General features: G+C 39.0%; 1 protein-coding gene across 3 annotated transcripts in view; it reads right to left on the minus strand.

Annotated features, from left to right (window-relative positions):
• The window catches only part of CSRNP3 (cysteine and serine rich nuclear protein 3), a 100454-nt gene that overhangs the window by 20901 nt on the left and 64252 nt on the right, over nt 1–15301 (minus strand). For all 3 annotated transcript variants that reach the window (XR_014317730.1, XM_082762992.1, XM_082762991.1), the window contains one exon: nt 9406–9576. Coding sequence is in view for 2 of the 3 variants with exons in the window: in XM_082762992.1 (XP_082619118.1) it covers nt 9406–9576 (171 nt within the window). In the remaining variant the exon portion in view is untranslated. The remainder of the gene's footprint in view (nt 1–9405; nt 9577–15301) is intronic.

Consider the following 15301-nt stretch of genomic DNA (forward strand, 5'->3'; position numbering starts at 1 on the left):
CACGTTCTAGGATTATATGGAATGTAATATATTTGGCAGATACATAAGTACCATAATGCACAAAATCTGTCTGTTATTAGAGGGGAGGATGATACTGTTAGCATAATTACTGCTATAGATCTGTCCCTCAGAAAAAGTCACTTTAAAAGTAAAATCTGAACAAGGTCTTCAGACATACATATCTTCAAAAAGCCCTGCCCAGAATTTGTCATCTGAAACGTTAACAACTCAAATTTTGATTTTGGGGATTTGACATTTAAGTGGTTCAGTTTCTGGGTTTAGCAGAACAGAGCCCAAGATAATAACCTGCTTGCAATGAGCTGCAGCCCACAGAATCGAGCCTTCTCCCACAGGTGTCTGCCAAGCCAGAGCGGTTGTTGCACTTTCAGGGACACCGTGCAGCGCTATTCATGCAGCACTCAACCTGCACTAAGCCACAGCACAGGTCATCTGCAGCACAGGCTATTTATGGGAAATGGGAATCATCTGCAAGCAAACTTCCTAAAGGTGAGGCCAGACTCAAAGACTTAAAGTAAAACTTTTATAGGCAAATATGGATGGTTAACCCATCCTGGAAACACAGCCTGCTCTTTGTCCTTGCCCTTTTGTTATCCTTGTTCATGATATGCATGCACATATACATTGTAGGATGCATTTATTCATCTTTTCCTCAGCTGTTAGATTCTCTGTCTCTCTTAACAATTCTGTTTATCCACAGCAGTTATAATTACTTCATGACTACATATGGTAATTCTGATGTTTCTCTTCACACGCTGCTCTGGCTATCAAACATACAAGGAATGTCTACGGATTCCAAAACTGAAGAACATCCATATGGCAAGCCAAAGAGGAACAGAACGCTACAATGCTTAAACATCAAGTTTTTTCATTATAGCCCTTCAGTTTTCTGTGTTTCAGTAGGGCCGTTTTTCAGTCATTGACATACATAACATGTCCTATATAACTGTAGTACTGGACAGGGACAACTGTTCAGCAGTAATTCAAGAAATTAAGATTTCTTTCAGTGATTTTTCCATAAGGCTACACACTAACATGCATGAAAATAGCTTTGTCACCTGCAAGACAAAACACTTTTCTATACACACACTCCTACAAATTACAGAGGTTAAGGCTTGACTCAGTAAAGCTGTCTTACCCAACATGTGGTTTACTAGACATGGAAAGATAGATCTACTAGGAAATGGCAGTAAACATAAAATGAGTAGACACACAAATGTAATCATGATCATTCCCATTAGTGGCAAATTATAAGCATGGCTGGAAACCATGCTGGGCCACTAAGTCATACCTTCTACTACCAACATTATTATTAAAATAGTTGCAATTTGAAATGGTAACTTTTATCTATCAGAACAAAAAGTACTATTTTTATACCTCGTTGAAAAAAGACTCATCAACAAAGAATAATAAAAGCCTTTGTTCATCAATAATTAATAACAGTTAATAACAGTTAATAAGAAAGAATGAAGCAATTTGTAAGGCAGAAAAGTTTAAACATGTATAGAGAAATGTGTGAATAGACTAATGGTGAAAAAAGATGTAGCACTACACAGATTTTTGTAATATATTTTAATGTAACTAGGACACTATGGTTAGAGACTGCCTCCTCAGTGGCATCATTGTATGAAAAAAAAACAAGTCCTGCAGCTAAATTAATTTCAAATAATGGCTGCCATCATATTGTTCTTACCAAAAGGCTCGTAAGATTTCTTGCACTTACCTTCTGTATTGCAAAGAAAATTTCTTTTTCATTTTACATCTCTTTGGAGGAGTGAAGGTTACAGTATCTGAGAATTTTATTATGAATGCATTTTTCAGTTTTTTCAAAGCTGTATATCAGCATCTCTCTAGCTTATGTAATTGTACCCCTTATTTCCTGTCTTAATTTGGCCCTCCCTACACCATACCAAGGGATTCTCAAAGCACGGAGCAGAAAATTCAGATACCCATAGGATACTTCCAGACCTCTGTACATTGGGGTGAACTGTTTACCTGTGAGCCCTCCCCACCCTCTTCAGCACCTCAAGCTATATTGTGTGCCCCGCCCTGAGAAAAAAACATTGTCAACTTCTGAAAAAAGAAAGATACAATCACAACTCATTCCACGTTTGAAAAATTCAGGTTAAGCTCTTTCTTATGTGCTGGTAACACATCTTATGATACACATCCAGCTCTCATGTATGAATAAATTACAACCACAGAATCACAGAACTGTAGGGGTTGGAAGGGACCTCGAAAGATCATCAGGTCCAACCCCCCTGCCAAAGCAGGTTCCTCAGAGCAGGCTGCCCAGGTAGGTGTCCAGACAGGCCTTGAATATCTCCAGAGAAGGAGACTCCACAACCTCCACGGGCAGCCTGTTCCAATGCTCTGTCACCCTCACCGTGAAGAAGTTCTCTCACATGTCAGTGCAGAACTTCCTGTGCTCTAACTTGCACCCATTGACCCTTGTCCTATTCCCACAAACCACTGAGAAGAGGTTGGCTACGTCGTTCTGTCCTCCACCCCTGAGATATTTATATACTCTGAGGAGATCCCTCTCAGTCTTCTCTTCTCCAGGCTGAACACACCCGGGTCTCTCAGCCTTTCTTCATAGGGAAGATGCTCCAGGCCCTGTATCATCTTTGTGGCCCTCTGCTGGACTCTTTCCAGGAGATCCCTGTCTTTCTTGTACCGGGGAGCCCAGAACTGGACACAGTACTCCAGGTGAGGCCTGATCAGGGCAGAGTAGAGGGGGAGGATCACCTCCCTTGACCTGCTGGTCACAATGGATTAAGTAGGTAAGCAATACTGTAATAATGTACTAGCAGACAAAGTACTCTCATATGCAAATAATGAATGTTCTATATATCTGCACTTTTCATCTGCTTTGAACATCCTCGTTTTGCTCTCTGAGTAGTGTACCTAGAGCAGGGTAAAACCTGAGAAAGAGAGAGCATTTAATTCCACACATCTAATGGCCAAAATAGAACCCAGAACTCCCATATGAGGGAATAGATCCTGCTACAGCTGTATTCGTGTATGAAAAGCAAAACATGTTTCCTAATTTTACAAAATCCTGATAGGAATAACATTTTAAGCCCATAATGTTTTTCAAACATTTTTACTAAGCAAACTGGTAGTTCTTCGATTACTAAACATAAATAATCTTAGTTCTGGCTGAACTCCAAATCATAAGCACTTTCTTCTGCTGTATCAGCTATTCTCCTGATGTCAAAGACCCATTAAAATAAATGCGAACCATATGGCTACTCGGCAGATTACAAGCACTTGCATCAATGAGGGCAAAGCAATTCATTGTCACCATCATGGAAATATCTAAGGCACATGAAAATTTCAAAAGGCTGGAAAAAAAAATGTATCCTTTTGTATTAAAACTCTATCTGAAACAGGAAGAAATGCTAATTTTCTTAAACCCTACAATCCCATTTGTGTACTTTTTACATATTTTTAGTGCCACATAAACCACTATGGCAAGGAGGATTAACACCATTCTCCTGCTCAATGACTTTCTCATGTAGTGTTTCATCAAGTCTAATGACACAGAACAGCAAAGCCCCACACATCATAGTAACGTAGGCCAGAACATCACTGACAAAAGCCACCATGCTTCACTGTCTTCCTAGAAAACAAAATATTCCAGAAATTTCTTATACCACTCCCCCACTGCCTCCCAAAAGGTATTTTTCTAAATAGACTCTATATACTAACTTAGAAATGTAAAACCCTTAAAAGTGAAGTGCTTCCCCTTCATGCCTGGAAACCCGCATTAAAAGGAAGTGCTGTGTCATACTATGTCCCACCCCAAAGAAACACATGGGCTTGAGGGCAAGCAGACACTTTCTGAAATAAAAACTGAATGTGGAAGTCTTTAAGGGAGCTGCATACTCAAAAAAGAGTAAATTGAGTACTGGAAATTCGATGGGACATGGACAACATTGTGGAACCTACCTTAACAGTATTTCACTGCTTCTTCCTTCTAGTGCCTTCCTCAGGTAAAATTAAAGCTAAATTAATCTGACAGGTGTGGCTGGATGGGAATGTTTGCTTAATGCCACATTTATGTCACATTTTAAAAGGTTTTTGAAAAATACTAGTTTGTAGAGAAGTTTGGCACGAATGGGACAGGTATTTTATTTGAGCTTCAGTTAAACATTTTACCTCACTGTCAGAGTTTTCTTTAAAATCTTACATAAATGTTAAATTCTTTATATACATACTAAAAGCTGGAAATTTACTGCTAAAATTTCAATGAAAGCTGTAAGTTTCCTTCTTCATCACTCTTTATCTGATGAATGCTTTTCTTTGACATTGGCTACAACAGTCCAGTTTCTCCATTCTGCAAATATAATCAGCCTACAGGGAGAAGTTAACTGCTCTCTGCCTCACCATTTGCTCTAAATGCGAGCTGCTGTTTCTTGGATGATTATTTCTGACGTTGGCCCTAGCTTCAAGCACTGTGAGGAGGAAAGCTGCCACCGCGTATCCTTGCAAGAAGGCCCAAGCATAACAACTGTAATTGCTGAACTCTCCTAAGACGTTACAGTCAATCCTTTGTCCCATCTTATGGATGACTTCTGTGATTAGCCATTTGATATAAATGCAACTACCCATTTACCTGTCCACTAATTTGCATTTTCAAACATTCTGTGTATGTTACAAACATCTTCAACAAACACATCATTTAAGGCAAAAACTTCCCCTCTGTAGAGTGTGTGAAATGCACTAATTTAATTGAGAGAAATCTTCAAAAACAAAGACATAGAATTAATCACACAAATCCTTCTAAAAATCAGTGGGAGCCTGCTTCCTAATCCCTCTTTACGTTTTTGAAAAACTTCTACAATAGTCATTACTCCAGATGCAAGACAGCTGCCAGGTTTCTCTTGAGGCATACCCTGACCTATAATTTTGTATGAACATTTGAGCTAAAACATTGCACCACATTTCACTGAATTTCTTTCAGTTTCTCGGTGTTTACTGCCCAGATTAACCCACTTTTAAAATCAAAAGTGAGACTCTCTCAACTTGTTTGCATTTCCTAGTGTTAGTCAACAAATGACAATGAGAATGTATTCCTCATTAACAAGGAAATTCCAGGCCTTGTGGCAAGCAGTATAAATCACTGCAATATGCCACAAATAAAGAATGGTTGCATTTAGCTATGCTTCTACGTGTTTTCCCCTAATAAGCCAGCATCACCACATTTAAGTCATTGAGATTTCTGTCTCTTACCAGTAATAAAATACAAAGTTTAAGCTCAAGGCTCAGGCCTTATGTTATGAACCTCATACCAAATAATACTTTATCCTTCACATAAAGAAGACCTTCCTAGTGGAATCCTTCCAAGGATTTAATACCTTCTTCCAAATGCTTTGTGGCCACACAGATGAGACAGCTCAATTTGTTGGTGACCATAGAACATTCAAAACAGTAGTTTTAAGGGCATATGGACAGAAGTGCATGGAAGATTTGTTTTTGAATACTTTTGCTTATCTTTGATTGCAAAATCAAAGATGGTAAGAGTACTTAGATACTGAAGGGTCTTCTCAAAACCTTTAATAACTAGCCACATTCATAATAAGCCACATTCATAATAAACCTCATTCATAATAAGCCTAAGGCATCTAATACTCTACAGACAGCACTGCATCCACCCTACTCAGCATAATGACAGGACTTGTGATTATGGCTGGCTGTAGGATAACCTTGTTAATGGCAGTGATAAGATTTAACGGTGAAACACAGAAAACTGACTGAAGTTCTATTGACGGTTGAAGATCATCTTGACAGACGAGCTAGTTCTGGAGATTTCACCTGCCTGAGAAGGTTCTACAATAAAGGCATTAGTCTGAAAGTTTCAGCTTCACTACACTGAAGTTGAAATGGCACAGGAAAGCAGCAGTTCCTCAGAGTATATTCCTTAAGAGATTAATCCATGATTAATTTGGTGTAGAATGTTTTTAACAGCACTAGAATGCAACAGCTCTTTCAATGGCATGTAATTCTGCAACTTAAATTTGGGTATTTTTCTTTATCAGAAAAATGGATCAAGCATTTAGGGACATGTACATCCATAACACAGGAAAAATCCCTCACATCTGAGCTAGTGCATGGAACCCAGTGTCCCTCAGCACACAATTGTAGGAATGGTCAGGGAGTTGTATAGATATCCTGAAGGGCAACTCCAAAGAAAACTCACTGTGGAGCTGATGAACCACAGCAGTGGGGTGAATCACAGCAGTGAACCACAGCAGTTGCGCGCTCAACGGGGCAATTTAAAGGAGCTCAAACAGTGAGTGTACTCCCACTCTACGTGCAACAGTGTCCCACAAAAGAGAAAAAAGAACGGGTTAGTAAGTGTCAAGAAACAGCTTAGAGAAGTAACTTCTGTCAGTGAGATAGTCAGGTATGTATTACAGAGGCAAGAAATCTAGCCAGCTTTTCTTCTACATTGGCTCTTTTCAGTCTGTTTACTGAAGAAAAATTATACAGAACTTTTTTTCCATATGTCCTTAGAAGTACTGTTTTGAGTATTCAACATCAAAAAGCTCCCATCTTTTATTTTGGGAGATTAATGTGTTTAAAGAATTAACAGAACATCATTCAATGTACATCATTAACAGTTTTGTTACTGAACAACACACCTGCATGTAGTTTGCAACTAGTTTTCAACCCCTTAGCATCTCCATGCAACACCAAGATTCAGCAGGTAACTGAAATGACACATTGACAATTTCTAGATATTTTACTTCTACAAAATGCTGAGTACCTCAAAAGGATCAGTTCACTTCTTACCCCTTCCTAGAACTCAAAATATGCTTTTTCAAATAATACTGTTTAAAAAATTTACAAGTTAAAAAAAAAAAAGTACATAAGAAGTGTTCCTGTCCTGAAAAACACAACACACACAACTGATGTCAACCAATACAAACAAAAATGAAAACAAATCCTGTGTTTTAAAAAAACACCAATTGTCCAATTAAAACATTGCTTCTAGAATCAAAGCACTTGAAAATTGAAGAATGTGAAAATAATAAAGTAAAATAAAGATTAAATCTCAACAAAAGAAGTTTTATTTTTTTAGACGTAGTCATTTATCAAATTTAAAACGTCTTTCAGCATTTGACAAGTATCTTTGCTCCTTTGCATCTATTTTAAATGTAAATGCAAGTATTTTTTATTGCAAACATATTAACTTTTACCATCAGACATCATCACCTTTTTAGTACAGAGTTCCTAGTATATATATCGGATGTGCCTAAGGCTACCAAATGAGTGATTTTTCTAACACTGCTCGATTGGCACATGTTGACTGTATAAACATGAAAAAACAATATATGATAATATTAAGAAGGAGCAACATCTCACTTACAATGTCTTAACAATAAATGAATAAAGCCTGACTTCCCCATCAGATGCAAAACTGAGTGTTTTTGCAACAGTTATGAAATTATAATGCATACTAGGAGAGAATTTGGATGCAAGATGCAAGTTTTTAAGTTACAAAGGCTGTGCAAGTATGCTGTATACAATAAGAGTAAAGCAGAATGTCAGATACCAAAAGATGCCTCTGTCATATACCAGTCTGCAAAAGTCTTTTCCTTGACTCCTGTTCAAATGTAGCACCTAAGCCACTTGCTCAATTCCTTCCCTCTCAAACCAGCTTTATGTAATACTATGAATATTCTGATTGAGTTCTTGGAATTTAGGCCACTGCATCTGTATTAAAGAAAATACTGCTTAAAAAGTAGTATTAATGATTCAGACAATTTTCTTTTCCTATTTCCATACTGCCAGCTGATGTATATATGTATATGTATAAATCTATTGTGTACAATTTGTGTATATATTTGTGTGTGCGCGCATACACGTGCATGGACCACATTTATTACGCTGGCTACAAATATCTCAGTTACATGGATCATTAATCATAACACTCAGAAATCCTATAGTTTCCCTTCCAGGTATTATTGAGAAACCAAACTATGTATTGTGTCAACTATAATCAAAGCTTATTGTTATATGCATGTATTACAACTTTCAAGATGTTCCTGTGAATTACTAGCTTTCTTTGTATTTGTGTATTCACAAAAAAATTGCTGTCTTCTATGTGGGTGGCAATGACTGATGTAACAGGACTGCTTTCAGTCTGTGATGAATAATCATGTAAGTCTTTAAAGAGACACAAAGTTAAAAGATCAGCATGCAAGTAATATTGCCACCAAACTGTTTCTTAATACTACTGAGATTTATTCGGTCGCTTACTTCTTTATAGCATTTTAATAATAGAAGATTCTGTATTTGTAGGGGACCTTAAATATAATATGCTTCATCAAGATTTTTACACATACATATTTCTGAAAAGTTTTGTCTGCATAACCTTTGCACAGAAAAAAAAGAGGAGATTTGAACCTTCATATCGAAACCCTATCTCAAAATGCACAGCAGCATTTGGCAGAAAAATCAATCATAAGAACCTTCATATCACATGGTACAAACACAATTTCTAGGCACATGCTAAACCACGTATTTGTAAGGATCATGTTGTATATGGGTGGTGACAAGGAAACTCACCTACTCCTTGGCCCACAGTTTTAAGAAACAGCTTTACAGCCACTGACTCAGGTGGAGAGATTTGTATATAGCAGAGCTGAAGGATGGCAACCCCAGCTTTTTAAAACATGCAGTTCATCATTAAAACAGCATAACCACCACCAAGTATCATAAACTACGAAAACAAAACCTTAATTAATTCCTCATATACATATATGCTGCCCACATAATCTACCTAGCTTTGCTAACTTAAGAACAAATGCTTATCTGTACACAGAAGAATTGCTGAGTACAGAGATACCATCCCCTGCCTGAAGAACAAAAACTACTGCAATGATAGGTGCCTCTGTGTCTAATACACAATGTTCCACAATTCGGGAGAAAAAAAAAAAAAATGTATGCTATTTTCTTTGAAGAAGAACTCTCAGAATACAATACTGTAGATAGCTGACAGCTGCATTACATTTGTCCATAGAAATTAAATAAGCTTACCTAGAGCATCTTCCCTACAGTTCCTGCTTGAAATACCTTAAGCACAACTCCCAACGTTATACAAATACATACATGACTCAAACAGCAAACAGTCAGGGGCTTCCAAGAGACTTCAAATTTTTACAGTGACAAATAGATTTATATAGATAACATGAAGGCAAAAAGGTACAGGTCTGCTAAGTTGTTCTGAACAAGTCACATACTCTGAAAGTCAGCTTTAGCATCTGTTCAATTTTAAATCGTCACGTTTATCTAACTATGGTGTTTGTAATTATTATTATAGTTTTATTTTGAGGAACAGAAATAATTGTTTAGATACACAACATTAGTACTTACGGGTAAAATGATTAGAAGTGGATGGATTGACACTATCACCACTGTCAGCACTTTCACTGCTAGAAATGTCATCATCTGATTCCCGCACAGAGGAACAAGGTGAGGAGCCATCAACTTCTTCAAACTTCCTCTTTAAAATTCCACTCATTGCTGCAATGCTGTCACATGCACCTGTAGCAGGAACAGAGGCAATGAAGCATTGAAACATCCAACTGCAGAATATGCAGTCATAGTCTCCAAAGTCATTTTTATTTAGAAGTACCAATAACTTGCCACTTCTCATCTTGAATAGCCATTTAGTATGAGATTAGGTATAATTAATTAGGAGACAGTGAAGCCACAGGAAAGAAAAAAAACTTCATAAATCATACTCTCTAACTTGCTACCTGTGGAAATGGTTAGTTACATTGTTAGAATAATGGGTAACAGACTGGTTTCAGGGTATGTATTTTGCCATTTGGAAGTTATCCCTTTTCATGTAAAAACAAAAATTTAATTTGAAATATAGACTCTCTTCAGGTCAGGGAGAACTGTGTCTGCAATAGCCTGATGCTGTGCATGAGTTGCAAGGTGCTTAGCATTCCTGATTTCTACGGACATCAGCCCCAATCTAGGTTATGCTGTGAAACGAAATGAAAAAGTGGGAGCTTCTCTTCTAAAACTCTCATTTTGGAGGAAGAAATGTTCACGAACAGATGAAGAATAAAGAAGAATAAATCATACTGAATATTATAGTTCACACTGCCAAATATGTGATCTAATTAGTGCTCACATCACACCTAAAAGAAATCGTAAGTTAAGTATTATCTGATAATTCCATATTACAGAGAGATAAAAGGCAATGAAGTCACGAAGACCATGTATCAGTTTCACACTCGATAAACCCTTACAATTCAGAAATTCCCCACTCCAGTCAGAGATACTAATTGCTTCCCAAACTCTCTCCTCCCCATTTTAAGAAATGAGATGCCTAATATGCCCCTGAAGTTACATAGAAGAGTATAAGTATTTAAGCAGGAATTTAGCATCAAAGGTAGAAATTTACAATGACTATCACATAATTAAGGAGAAAGTGTATCCTTAGTGTAACCAAGGAGAGATGAAGGGCAGCTGTAGCTTGTTCAGAGGACACATATCTGCTCCAGTGCCTCCTGCAGCACTGCAGAGGTAAATGGTGCTAATACTTACCCAAGGCAAGAAGTTTATCTAGGACTGATGATATCCTAGACGAGCAGGATGCAAAATCCAGAGGACACCACAGAGTACTGCCAAATCCCACTAAAATCAAATCACATCCCTCCCTCGGATAGAACAACTTAAATCCCTGCAGCTACCTCTAGGACTAACTGCTTCCAAGCCAGGTACATTCTGCTTCAGACAATGAAGCCCCAGAGCTCCCTTCCAACCCAAACTTTTGTGATTAAGTTTGTCACAAAAAAAAAAAAGAACAGCACCATGAAACTGTCAGGAAACTAACATATGTCAGGCTAAATGACTACTAATAAAGGATACAAGGTCAAGGCACAGACTCCAGTTGTGGCCATACTTCTTAACAATTAGCACGTGTCACAGCTTTGGCCCAGGCCACCTAGCACTCTCCTGGATCCTGCAGGGTGCAGCTGGTACCAGAGCCATGCCCAGTAGGCAGCCTGGATGAGGGCACCCTGTTTTTGGTGGAGGGCTGACAGCCACTGTGGACAAGAGTAATAACCTGCTGCTTCCATCAGAAGCCAGAGAATGCTGTCCTCAGCCTGCATCTTCTCATCTTTTTAATTATCACAGAGGTAGCCTTACTGAAGTAGCAGCTATGTTCTGATCCTGTTCTGACAGCACTTTGATAGATCCTAAGATATGCTTGCTAAACCTCAGAGGCAGTCTAGTACCAAATAGATTGAATGTCTCCTCTGCATCCCATAGCTCCCTTCAAGCCCTAAGATGAGTTTCCTTCTGTGAATAATCAAAGGCAGCTTGTCAGAGGTTTGCAACCAACTTTTGGCCTGATATGAAGCTAGAACAGGACAAAGATGGATGTATGAAGCTGACAGCTATGAAAAACATATTGATGGATTCATCAAGTCACAGAAAGTCTGTAAGACTAATTCAAAACGGTAATTCAGCAAACAGATCTGTCTGCAGGAAAAGCTAGGAAGGAGACTGAAGAATAGTACAGCTTCACCCCAGTGCAACAGAAATTAGTTCGAATTATTTGCTTTGCTTTGCTGACAAAGCATTTTACATTGCCTGCCAGATCCTAAGCACAGCAGGATGAAGTTATGGGGAAGTTTAAACTTGCTTTTGTAAGCCAAAACTAGAAATTACAGATACATTATACAAAACTTTCATTATGTTATTTAATTACAAGGGCTAGAAGAAAAGTTTTATAATAAAGGAGATCATTCACCTCTTAAGGAAGTAAAAGCTCTGAGAAGCACATACACGATTGCAGCAAGTTTAATATCCTGTCTCCAGTAGCAGTCAGTATTTAATGCTTCAGTGGAAAGCAATGGAATGAGAAATTCAGCCACAGCCCACTGCAAGATACACGGCTCTGCTTCCTCATCCTTGCAGTCAATTTCCCCTAAGCATAAGGCTGAAATGTTGCTATATTACTGTGCACAGCCTCTTAAATTCATTTGACTTGCTCTCCCAAGGCAACAAGTTTCATATTAGTTTATCAGGGAAAAAGACCAACAAAACAAATCTCCCAAAACTATAGCCACAGACCCTTCAAAATCACAGCAGTTCCAGCCTTTACGATATTTTGGACAGTAAGGAGCAGCAAAAATACACCAGTGTCCAGCAATATGCTTTACCAGAGAGAACCCCACCTATACTGGTATTTCCCACAAAGTGGAAATAGCTGAAGAGAAGTCAATGAGATCTTTTTGCATTTATATAGTGATACTTACATTTCAATCCCCAAAAGCAATTAGATTACAATGGATGTGCAGTGCACCCCATGATGTGTATGGAGTTAGGAAACATGGTTATACTTGGGGGGGGGGGGGATGTGCGGGGATACAGGGAGGGCATGGCGATGGAGACACAAACAGAACCACAAAATCAAGTTCCTCAGCCCAAAGCTGAGCCTGTCAATCCACTGAATCCACTGCAGTTGCCTGAATGTGTGTTACTGTCTACATTTGCAGTCTCATAGCTGCGTAACTCTTAACATTCTCAGCACTGAGGCCTCACTTGGAGTGCTGTGTCCAGTTCTGGTCCTCTGGTACAAGAGAGACGTGGACATTCTGGAGGGTGTCCGACGTTGGGCCACCAAGATGATCAAAGGACCGGAGCACCTCTCCTATGAGGAGAGGCTGAGAGGGATGTTACTGTTCAGCCTGAAGAAAAGGAGGCTCAGATGGGATCTCATCAATGTCTATACCTGAAGAAAGGGTGCAAAGATGATGGAGCCAGGCTCTTTTCAGTGGTGTCCAGTGCAAGACAAGAGACAGTGGGCACAAACTGCAACACAACCTGGTAGCCCTGCTTGAGCAGAGGTTTGGAACAGGTGACCTCCAGAGGCTCCTTCCAGCCTCAATCATTCTGAATCTGTGATTCTGCTTCTGGGAAACTTGCCAAAGCAGCACAGCCAGAACAAGGAAGAGAAAGTGGGGGGAAAAATCTGCAGATCTGAAAGCACTTGTACACACAGTTACTATTCAAACAGGTTCTTCACAATTCTGAGTTAATGATTCCCAGAACAAGAAACAGATTCCCAACAGAAGGTACCCAACTCCTGAGTGTAACGTACAGGGAGCTCTGGTCCCTAACACAGCCCTCCTGATTCTGGGAACTGGTGCTGTGTTCAGTAGGGCAAGGGAGAAAAAAAAAAAAAAAAAAGGCAAGCAGACCTGGTCTGCAACCTAGGCAAGTGGCAAGTACACACTGCCAAGCACACACAGTACAGCATCAACTAGTCACAGTTGCACATGCTTGTTTTACTCCTTGCACTGGCACAGGGACACAGAAATGGCTGATTACTGTCTGCTGACTGGAAAACAGTGGCTTTCTGCTAAGAAGCTCAAAACTTTTGAACCACTCCAATGCCCCTGTCTTTTGACTGTTTTCCTGAAAAAAACTGCTTTCCTAAAAACTACTTTCCTGAAAGACTCTACCTGTCACACACTTCTTCAAGGGCATCTAAGCTTTTTCATGGTCTCACTTTCAAGTTCCCCTGGCGTAAAGGCTGCATCTGCATATACTCAAAAGTTACAAAGCTTTGAGATGCTTGAGTAACTCATGTCCAGGTCTCCCTGGGAGCTGGAAACTTGGTGTTCTTCCAAGCAAGGTGTCTAAGAACAAAAGAAAAGTGGAACACGATTTTGTAGTGCATGTTGAAAACTGACAGAAAGGGTTGGGCTGGACCCAATCCCATGAGTGATTGTTTATGTACCTGAAGGCTACTTAATACAACAGAACACTTGGCAAGCTACCTGTGCACACTCTCTCTGGCCTATGAATCTTGGCATTATTTTCTACAGAGTGCAACGGTCCACATCTAGACAGAGGACTAAGAGTCTCTCTAAGCTATAGCTCAGAGGCAGCAATTCCTGAAAAACAGATTCAGGTCTCTAGCGTCCTGGTGAGCTCTCTTGAACTGTTAAACTACTGTGTGAAAGATAGGACACCTATTCAGCAGCAGATTTTTAAAATAAAGTTGCTGTAAGAGTGACCTAGGCTCTGTTCTTGAAGATACATGGGCTTGCCGTCAGGACAGGGGTTTGGACTGTGGCTGCGCAGCACTGGGATCTCACATACCAAACAGCTGAGTTGGGGGTTCAGTGCTGAACGGTAGCCATCCAGAAGTTATGGATTAAAACATTCAACCATCTAATCTCTAATTACCTTGCTTCTTATTCCACTAAGGTGAGGTGACTTAGGGACTAATCTTGAAACCTTACTCAGAAGCAAAAGATCTGCAGTCCTCAAAAACCACAGGCTATCCTTACCACATAACAGAATGTATTTCGGTCAAAGAGAGTTGCTGGAAGTACAGGGTATTTTACAGCCGCCTCAACACTACTACAGAACACGTGCTCCTCCCCACAGCATGTTACTGGACTGCAGCATCAGTAACTCCTGGCATTGTACACATGACTTGTCTTTAAAAACGATGGGAGTCTGACAAATTCTAAAAGACTTTAAGAGGAAATATTTGAAAACAAAAGCAGATGTATTAAATAATAGAATCTCTAGGGCAATGATAGCTTGGCCTGCTCATTTCATAATTCATTTTCTGATCATTGATCCCCCTTCCTCCCTTCAGTAAAAGGCAACTGAATTCCATTAATTTGTTTTCTGGCCACCTTAAAATCAACTCAGCTTTCTTAACACTCTTAATTAGATACTTTAAATGTTACATTTACATATCACAGTTAACATATAAGCAAGATTACAATATTTAGTCGGGAAAATACATCCTCTACAAGAGGGCTTGATTTAATTGAGAGGGCATTAACACTTGAATTTAGACAGTGACACAGAATTTTGTTGTAGCCTATAGACACTTTCTTTCAAAAATATTTCCAGCCATTATGATTCCAAACATGGAGGAAGTGAGGTGGCAACAATGAGGCTGCCAAAGGAGATGGTCAAGTGAAATGGCTACAACAACTTAAACGGCTAAATAAATACAGGCTAGAAGTCAAGTCAAGGGTAAAGATATAAATTCATACTGCCTCTGGCAGGAATCAATTATGCTGGCTATTCTGACCTCTAAATATGTTCTTCTGGAAACAGGAACACAAAGAGCTTGCTCTTATTCTCTCACTTCTTGCCCATTTATTTTAAGACTTATTTTCAGTTCTGTATTAGTCCAATTACTTTTGTGAACAAACAGCAGGGAAATGTTCTATCTGTGTTAAAAAGTACAACAAACAAAACAAAATCTTGC

This window comes from Aythya marila (assembly GCF_965140915.1).
Source record: "Aythya marila genome assembly, chromosome: 6".
Classification (NCBI taxonomy): Eukaryota; Metazoa; Chordata; class Aves; order Anseriformes; family Anatidae; genus Aythya; species Aythya marila.